General features: G+C 31.4%; 1 protein-coding gene across 1 annotated transcript; it reads right to left on the bottom strand.

Moving 5' to 3' along the window:
- Positions 1-3,562: 3,562 nt before the first annotated feature.
- LOC122030848 (cytochrome b-c1 complex subunit 6-1, mitochondrial-like) lies at positions 3,563-9,628 on the bottom strand. The gene is made up of 5 exons (XM_042589892.1): positions 9,521-9,628; positions 9,026-9,056; positions 8,788-8,872; positions 3,837-3,926; positions 3,563-3,745 (listed from the first exon to the last, which is right to left on the bottom strand). Coding segments are annotated over exons 2-5 (210 nt in total). The 5' UTR covers positions 9,028-9,056; positions 9,521-9,628; the 3' UTR covers positions 3,563-3,712.
- Positions 9,629-10,180: the final 552 nt, after the last annotated feature.

Here is a 10,180-nt window from a genome sequence, read left to right as displayed (position 1 = left end):
CGTGACCTATGTTTTTTTAGCTTTCTAAAACTTTATTTTCGATGTGATAAAAGATGAATATAGAATGTTACTGTGCGGAATTTTACATAAAATAGTAGGTGAATATATATATTTTTTAATTTTATAGTTTAAATAAAATTAATATCAACATCCAACTTTATTCTTTATGGGCAAAATTTAAAATTGTCTCTTTTTTTTAAAATCAAAATCGGTAATGGGTATTTTTCTTTTATTTATTATAAAGAGGGGTATTTTTTATTTATTAACAAAATGGTTTTTTATTCCATCTCTGTATATTTTACCTTTTGAAATTGTTTTTATTTTTTAAAGTAGTAGCTACAAGTTACTATAAAGTTATAGATTATTCAAATCAGATGGTATCAAATTTGGAATGACCAATTTAGTTTTATTTAAATTTTTATTGGTTGTTATCAATTGTTAGGGTAAATTAGGAAAGTGTACTCAAGGTTCATCCTCACAATTAACATTCTCAGGTAATCTTTTGAAATTGTTTTTATTTTTTAAGTGGTAGCTACGAGTTGCTATGGAATTATAGATTATCCAGGTTAGGTAACGTTGAATTTGGGAATGATCAGTCCGATTCTATAGAAGGTTTCTAGTCTGATTCTATAGAAGGTTTCTAGCGGCTATTATTAGTCGTTAGGGTAAATCAAGAAACTGCAGATGGAGATCCATCTTGACGGTTAGCATTTTTAGGTCTACTATCCATTAAAGAAAAAAATTCTCAATTCGTCACAGCTGAATCTCAAATTATAGATCCCTAATCTATCACTCGAGCGCCTAATCATTAGGGTTGTAAGCGAGTCGAACTTTGGAATGTTCAAGTTTGTTTGATAAGGTAATCGAGCTAAGCCGAGCTTAAAATGAACCAAGTTTTTGAAATAATTGTTCAAGCTTAGCTTGGTTTATTTTTATGAACTTAAGCTTGTCTGAAGTTTGACTAGAGCTTGATTCGTTTAGATATTATCAAGCTCTCAATTTAAACTTGACTTAAACTTAGTTCGAGCTTAGTTCATTTAAATAATATTGAACTCTCAATTCAAGATAGCTTGATTGTTTGAAATTTTTAGTTGTTTGATTGGTTATTGAGCTTAATAATTCAAACTTATGTATTTATTTTATTTTATTATTTATTTAGCATATTGAAAAGAGGTTTATTAATGAATATGGTTCGCACGAACGTTGTTTAAGAACGTTAATGAGTTGAACACATGTGTTCAAATTTATTTGTTTAGTTTAACAAGTTGTTCAAGCTTATTTGTTTAATTAATCTTGTGTATATTGAAGAAATATAAACAAGTTCTTACCAAACCAACTTATTTATAAATGTTTCGTTCATTTACAGTTCTACTAATCAATACACCCTATTTGAGAGACTTAAATTGTTCATATTATATTAAAAAAAAATGATAATTTCAGTTAGTATCATTGATTATCCTTGCGAGTGACCGGCCCGGTCCCATGAAAGTTTTCCACCGACCACCAGGATAAATCGGGAAGCGCACACGGCGGAAAGCCTAGAAGCCCAGTATCCTTTGATTACGCCCCTCATTTGAAAGAAAAATTCCTACAAATACGTCGTAGCTAGGGTTCTAACCGCGATTACTTGGAGGACAACCTAAATGTCTTATCGTGATACCATAGCCCCAGGGACCTTCTTCATATTGTAAAAATTATTATTTGATTACTATAACATAGTATCATTCAAAAGTAGAAGTGTTATTATAATATAATATTAACAATATAATTTATTAGTATTTGATTAAAATTCAACTGTCGTAACCGTTATAAATTATAACTGTTGTCACATAATTTATTTATATTCATAAGAGTTGAAATGTATATATTATAGTACTTATAAATCGATGCTCATAACATACAAAAATAAAATAAAATTTAAAAAATATTTTGAAAAATAAAATGTACTTGGTGGAATAAGATGACTGTTTGATAATAAATCAAAAAAGAACGCCAACCATGCTTAAAAACAGGACCCTCCATTCTTTATTGATTGCTTCACAATTATACAATAATGGCTTGCCATAATTTTTCTAAAGCTAGAAATCTTATATTAGAAAATTAATGACTTGAGAATAATCTTATAGAAATTTATAAATGTCCCAAAACTAGAGACAAAGGTTGACTTTAGTAGATTTGAGTCAAATCAAAATCATATGAATAAAGCCTTTATATCTCCATTTCATAAGGCTCTACCAAAACCAACTACTAAATCTTACAAATTTTCGATGGAATGTTATTCTATTATGCTTTCTTCCTATTTAGAATTGCATAAATTGGAATTATGATGAGTTACGACATATTTAATTCAATGATATAGATGCTATTAAATATCTAGGCGTTGAGATTTGGTTTTAGATATTTATATGATCTATGTTAGGAACACACAATCTTATTTTTGAACATTTTAAAATTAGTGTCAAAACGATCAATTATAAAGAATTTGCATTAAAAAAAATCTCTTGCATTAAGACAATTAAATATATTTAAGTATCATTTTTAAATTTAAGACTCTTGAGTTTACACAATTGTTAGTAGATTAGATATTAATTCAGTATTTCAGTTGGTTGCATGGCATATTTGGAAAAATAATAATGTCAATTGTCTCTATACCATCTCATATGAATCAATTCTCTCAAACGACTACTCTTCACCAATACCATGCCATAGTTTATTGTAATTAATATTTGTGGACGGGCAGTTGACTAATATATAATAATATTGTCATCATAAGATCTAAGAATCAAATCTTTATTAGTAATCTCTATCATCCCTTATATACTATTCAACTATCTAAAATTATAGTCATCCGTTATTTACCTCTTCCGTATTGAGTTGAGGACGAACTAGTGAAGATACTAATGACGAACGAATCATTTTTTGCTACCATTGTAATTGGTATGAAATTAAAACTTTGATTCAATCAAAATAACTAATTACATTGAATTAATTTAAAATATTAATATTAATATTTATTTAAAATATTAATTATTTAATTAAATCAATTCTATTTCAATATTTAAAATCAATGACATTGATTTTTTTTTATCAATAATAAAAATAAAAAATAATTTTTAAATTTTTATTAAAAAACTAATTAACTCAATTATCAATTACATTAATCAAATTTATTCAATTTTAATAGTAAAATTGAATCGATTCAATTAGCTAAATTACGAATAATTCAATATTCAATTAAATAAATTTCAAATAATTCAATTCCATGGATTTAGTTTTAATGGAATACCACCAAGTCCTTCTAATTAAAAAAAAACATCATATCCAATCCAATTATTTTTAATTCTGATCAAATCCAAGAAAAGCATAATTTCATTGTATTCACTGTAAAATCAAAGTATGAGAATCTGTTCCAAGTCCAGCCTTTGGGCACCAAACGAAGTTCAAGTTGAATCGATCTATGAAAAAAGAAAAAAGTTCATGGAAACAATCGCTAAAAAATAGATGGTGCACCTGTTACTCTATCAAAAAGATGCCAGAGAAGAAAATGGCCGAACACAGAACACACAGGGAACGCCACTTAAATGGTATTTTAAAACAATCATTCTTCCATTATTACTTTTGAAAGGGTTCGCAGAAAATTGATCCTCTGCCGAAACACAATAAAGAGCAACTGATGGGTAAAATCTAAGTGCAACCATCATTCATCCTCTGATCACTTCAGTTTGTCAAAAAGCTTAAGTGCAACCTGCATTTTATTTAAGAAAGAAGAAATTTTATGGATGTTTTATCACTTCGTGGTAGTAGGGGAAAAAATAAGCAAATCAAAGAATACATACACACTCATCGACACACTTCAAGTAATCGAAGTACTGTCCAGTACAATGCTTCTGTCCGGATTCATCCCCTTTGATTCTTTTAATGCACGCCTGCTCAACGAAGGTTGCGAAGGTTAATTTCAGCATCAAGGGGAAAGAGACAATAAGAACATTGAATTGAATGCTTACAGAAAAGCCTAGTTAATGCACTATATTTTACTCTAAAACATAGTAGGTTGGGTAGAAAATGTATACAGAAGGAAGCGATCTTGAAATGATGGAATCAATTATGTTACATCTGGAGAATGAAAGGTGACGGCAAAGAGTGGAAGAAAGATCACTTGAATAGAAATTTTATATGAACATACAGACGATCAAACAGTGTAGTGATACTAAGTGTCCACCGGTTGTTACACCCAACATTCTGCATAAATGGATTACAATTTTGAAAATTCAGAAGAGAATGCCAATGTTGTTGGTGCAATATCCCAAGGTCAAGATTGACCAGGTTGATTGAGCTTGAGTTGGCTCAAACTTGAGTCTTAATGTTTAAGTTTCGATGTTTGACAATATGTGGAGATTGCAGGTGCAATCGTCCGATAGGGGAGATTGTTGGTGCAATTCCTCTTTGGTCAAGGTTTGACTAGTGATGTGAAGAAAAGTCAAGTAAGTCAAGGTTGACTGGATACTTGACTGGTAAAGTCCTAACTAAAGGTTAAGCAAAGGAAAGATCTAGTGAGTGAAGTTAGTCAGGTGAAAGTCCCGGTGAGTAAAGCCGGGCAGTGTGAAAGTCCTGGTGAGTGAAGCTAGGCAGTTGGGAAAATCATGATGAGTGAAACCAGGTGAAAGATCTAGTGAGTGAAGCTAAGCTGGTGAAAGTTCTGGTGAATAAAGCCGGGCAGTGTGAAAGTCTTGGTGAGTGAAGCCAGGCAGATGGAAAGTCCTGGTGAGTGAAGCTAGGCAGATGGAAAGTCCTGATGAGTGAAGCCAGACAACTACAAGAAATCCTAGCAGCCCTCTTCAACTTCTTGGATGGCCAATTCTCTCTCCATGAGTACCCATGCAACGTTCAAAATCTCAAGCTATGCTAGAGTTCCTATCTTTGATTGGAACGACACTATTTTGGAATTGTGTTGACATTCAGATGTATAGTGCTAGAGGCAAATTGGCGGTAAAAGGAGAATAGAGACGGAGAAGAAAAAAGAACAAAATAAGACAACTATAATATTCAATTCAAATTTATTTTCTATCTGCAATAATATAATTTTGACATTATCTTGTATAAAGACAAATTACAAAAATAATAATAATAATAGCATTACCTCAATCATTAGCATAAATTGATACTCATCAATGTGGTTAACAGAACGACATAGGAGGCATTGTCTATGCTAAATAGTATCAAATTTCAATTATTTATTTGAATAATATATTTTGTGTGTTTCACTCAATGCAAAACAAGATTTTAAACCATGAGTCTATGTATGTATTTTATTATTGAGTTTAATGGTCATTGCTTGTTTATGATTGAGCTATTAGACGACCTCCTTTTGGTAGGATCCTATTGCATTGTTAGAAAAGGCTTGGAAATTGATTGAGGGGGTGTTTGGTTGATGGATTTGGGAATGAGAGAATGGAATGATAGTAAAAGATGATGTTTGGATTATGGGTTTGGGAATGACAATTTGGGAATGATTTCTAGATTTATGGGAATCAACCAAACTTATATAACTAGATGAGTTTCATTTCCATTCTCATTCCCATTACACCTTACTATCAAACTCATACCCATAGTCATTCCCATCATTTAACCAAACGCCACCTGAGTTTCTTTGTGAATTGGGATTGAGGTAAGTTCCTTTGGTGTTATATGATATAGATGTCATTTAAATATGAGTTAAGATTACTTTTGGGTGGCATCTTGTAATGATAACATTTGGAGAAAATTAAGAAATGCATTAGAAGTGGTTTGGTTGCAAATTGAGGTTTCTTAGGTGAGTATTTCTTGCTTGTCCCTTTCTCTAAGGACATTGTGCATGAACAGAATTATGAAATAATTTATTACTTCTAAAATGCTGTCCTGTTTTAAAAAGGGAAGTAAAATGATGTTTTAAGTGTTGAAATAGGGTAAAAATAAGATTTATAAAGAGGCATTGCTAAAATTTCATAATAATTAGTGAACCTTTTTGTAATGTTTATATTCTATCATGAGGGTTGAACATTGAAAAATAAAATTTGGCAGTGTTTATTTGAGAATATCATTTAGTTCATTCATTGGCACTAGTCATCTCATTGCTTTACTTTTCTTGTTGAATCCTTGCTGTCAATTCCTGTGAATACTTATAAACTTGCTAAATGGTTTTACATAAAATGAGTTCATAGAGGAATTGGTTAAATTCATTGTAACTAAGAAAAAAGAACTTTAAATCAATGAATTGAGATACATTGATTATAAAATGTTTGGAATGCACATAGTGTGCTTAATCATTAAGTAAATACATAAAGACAAATGATATACGAGGACCAAGGCTGGCACAATGGCTCACAACCATGACCGTTATCTTACTGGTAATTACACTCAATTGATCACCAAACTGCTAATGATACAACGATCATATCCTTGTTTGTGTTTATTCAATAACCACTTATTAATGTTAGAAAATAGGGGAAAAGCCACTGCCCCAACACTTTCTATATAATCAACTATCTAACAAAGTGGGGCCGGCGATACAAGGCCGCTTGGGGTGAGTGATATCACCTTTTGCTCCAACTATCTAACAAAGTGATAAATATGCTTAAAGACAATGGGTAAATGATGATAACCTATGATGGAGAAAGTTTACTTGGTCATGTTTAAGATACCAAATGAACAAAGATGGAAAGTGGTGAATTCTATAAGACAGACTATGAGATTTATAACAGTGATCACAATGTTCTTAGATGGGATTTTAGCTCATGTACTATAGATACACTCTTGTGGCTGGTAGATTTAGCTAAAGGCTATACTTGCTTTGAAAGATGATAAATTGTGAAATCTTGAAGTGATAATGTGTGATCAATCATAGTTGGATAAGAAATTTTAAGATAAGGTTTATGAATTATGATTGATGGCTAGCAGTGAAACCCAAAGCTTGTTAATCGTAATGCAAATTCACGTTTGAAGAATTTTAAACCCTGGGCATCTGTTATTGACTCATTTTGCACAACTGTGCTTCCTCCCTTTGGTTGTTATTTTTGGCCTCAAGTTACAGGTTGATAACTGAGTTAGTGGCTTCATTGGTTCTCTAGTCTCATATGAGGCTCACATGAGTCAAGTGAAGCTTGCCTTTTAGTGGACCGAGATCAGGTGGGCATGACAAACAATGAAATAAGATGATAATGTTGCCATAATGTTGAACGAACACAAAGTGGATCAGATCTAGAAACAATGTTTATCTTTTGTAGATAATGGAATACAAAGCTCCATGAATTGATTTAAAAGAATACAGTAAGCATTAACTTGACAGTAATAAATTTGCCCCTTAAATAGCTAGAAGTTTCCAGGAATGTAATCAATATCACTGAAACACACTTGGGAAGGAGGGCAGGCAAGGTGCTACATGGGCTCCTCAAGTGAAGATTTATCATCTTATTGCACAACTGAAATTTATGTAGGATGTTCTCTTAAATCAGTTTTATGTTATATAGAGTTTCCTTCACTCTAATTCATTGAACTTATAGCTATAGAATCTATTTACTGTATTTGAACAATATTCATACTAGTTTACTTGTTTTTACCAATTTTATTATTAGTTGAAAGTAAAACCTAACTACTCTCAGATAGTATTTGTTTATTTATTTATCTTAAGTCTTATATTTTTCAGGTTTACCCATCATCTAAGCATCTTTATCTTCTTTGAATGCATTAATTTCTAATTGCTCAATGGACCACCTCATAGAGAATGGTTAACCCTATCAGTCTCATAAAATCCTCCTTTGAGATTAAGTGGGAAACAGTGATTGAACAAGTCTCCTATAAGTTCGCTTCATTTTAACTTTTAACCACATAACCTTTATCTTATTAATAAAATCTACTTGAATTTCTCCAAATGTCTCTGGGTGGATGATTTGCATTATGCAACACATAGATTATTTACTCAACTGAGGCATGGATCAAGTGCCAAGGAAACAGAATAAAAAACATGTATTGAAGAGTAGGGATTTGAACCCAACTACCCTGGCTAATTGTGCATCTCTTCAATATCAAGATAAGTTTATACTGTTTTAATTTGTCCTTGCATCAAAACATAATTTTTTATACAATTTTTTTAGATACAAAGCAGAGAGTTCAACCTCTTAGTGTCAACACCTTTAATGAATCGAAATGCAACACTGCCAATTTAAGTAAAGACAGACTAGTTTGATCTTCTATTCTTCCCTCCCACCATAATCCTTTTCCATATGTAAATGGCATAGGCTTCATATTGACAAAAAAAATAGCCTTATTATTACAATATAAACATGTCTTAATCATTTTTAGGAAAATAGGTAGGCTACTATGCTTGAGCGCAAGAACTCAGTGATTATCAAGCTCAAGTGTGGTGGGGCAAACCACCTTAAAAGTTTGAGCAAATGATGAGAAGCTAATGAAGCACTCTACAATTCAGTGTCTATAAAAGGGAGATGCACTGGAGAGGTTCCATAGAGCACACTAGGCATATCAACTGATTAGGTAATTAAGCTCCATGTTACATGTCCGCACTAGAAAGTAGAAACCATAGTTGGCATGTTGGCAAAATCAGCCGATATCAATACAATATGCCTAAGTGGATCAACATCAACATGGTCAATCGGATCTTTTAAATACTATCTTATCAAATCCCAAAATCTAGCCTTATTCCTTAATGATGTGTATCTAGTTATATAAAACTTATCTACACCTTCGATAAATGGAAAAGAGTTTTCCATGACACATGTTATGCACTTTAAGTACCTGATACTCCCAAAAAGGTTTTACACACTTTGGCTTGCAAGTTTCCTCAAGATACAGTTTTGGATCAGTGAGTTCCTCATCCGCCCTAAAGTTACAGCAAATGATGAGATTGATCAACAAGGCAAATACAAAAACTCTTTTTTTTTTTATATAAAAAAAGGTGGATGCTACTCCTGCAAAATTTAGTAACAGGATAATAAGTAATAATTGAAAATAATAGGCAAAACATAACACTTACATTTTAGTTCCTCGAGAGTGATATATTTCACCTATAATGGGGGGAAAAACAGATTGCATTAGATGATTACACTAATCATTATGTTATGTGAGCGAGTGGCCAACAGTAGCACTTAAAAAAAGGATATTTGGTAAAAAAAATCTAGATCGAATAAAATCTCCATGGTCATAATAGTTAATACAATCAACAACATAATGAAACAACAAAAGAATACAACAAACAATTACAAGAAACAAAACGATACTTTGCGAAAGACCATATCTGAAATCGCAGAATCCTCAATTTTAATAACATGGAAAAAAATACCAGGGATCTGAAGTTTCAAATGCATATCTAATAATATAAATCTAGAAAAACTCAAAAGCAGCGATTCAATCTGGTAATACATGAAACAAAGACAAGAAGCAATTCTGTGAAAATGAACTTCAAAATTAATCAACAGATCCGAGGAGGGAGAGATTAGAGACTAAAGCTGCATAAGAAAAACAAGGATACCAAGTAATCTGCAAGAAGATGGAAGAACGACGATGTAGCTGTGAAGGAGATCAAGCAGCCGTCAAGAACGGATAGCTGAAACGGACGAAACCTACAACAGGATTCTGTGTTAGGTTTATATAATAATTATATTATTAAAACGAAACTTTTTCATATTACCCCGTATAGATTACATATTTTTCAAAATCAATAAATTTATATCAGATATATATATAATATTAGATAAATAGGTGTATAAATGAATAAAATCGAGTCAATTTAATGATATATTTACTCCAAAGCACGCACTGATGAAAAAAGGAAAGAAATTTATGGTAGGAAATTATCTTTGGAAGAAGAAAAGAGAAAGGATGAAGAAATCTCTTCCTTTACATACTTGTTTATCTTGATAGAGGAAAGTGATACAAAAAATGTAATTTTATAAATAAAAAATGATACATGCGTCATTTTTTTATTACATAGTGTAATTTTATAGGTTTAAAAGGGTATATACGTTATTTTTTAGTATTTGGTGTAATTTTGTAAATGAAAATGAGTACATGCGTCATTTTTATTTTCATCTGCGGCTTTCTATCCAATTTTGAGGTGATCAATTTTGGCTCCAAAATCATCTGATTGCGTTTCTTTTTCATCTGAAAATTTTAATGAAGTAAACGACGG

The sequence above is a fragment of the Zingiber officinale genome, chromosome 11A, assembly GCF_018446385.1.
Source record: "Zingiber officinale cultivar Zhangliang chromosome 11A, Zo_v1.1, whole genome shotgun sequence".
Taxonomy (NCBI): Eukaryota; Viridiplantae; Streptophyta; class Magnoliopsida; order Zingiberales; family Zingiberaceae; genus Zingiber; species Zingiber officinale.
This window is presented reverse-complemented; position numbering and strand designations above follow the sequence as displayed.

Excerpts from the sequence above, each read along its gene's own strand:
- LOC122030848 (XM_042589892.1), bottom strand. Across the intron at positions 3,927-8,787 it reads AACCTTTTTGGGAGTATCAG|GCGTGCATTAAAAGAATCAA; the intron begins GTACTTAAAGTG and ends TTCGTTGAGCAG. Across the intron at positions 3,746-3,836 it reads TGAAGTGTGTCGATGAGTGT|GTTGCACTTAAGCTTTTTGA; the intron begins GTATGTATTCTT and ends AATAAAATGCAG.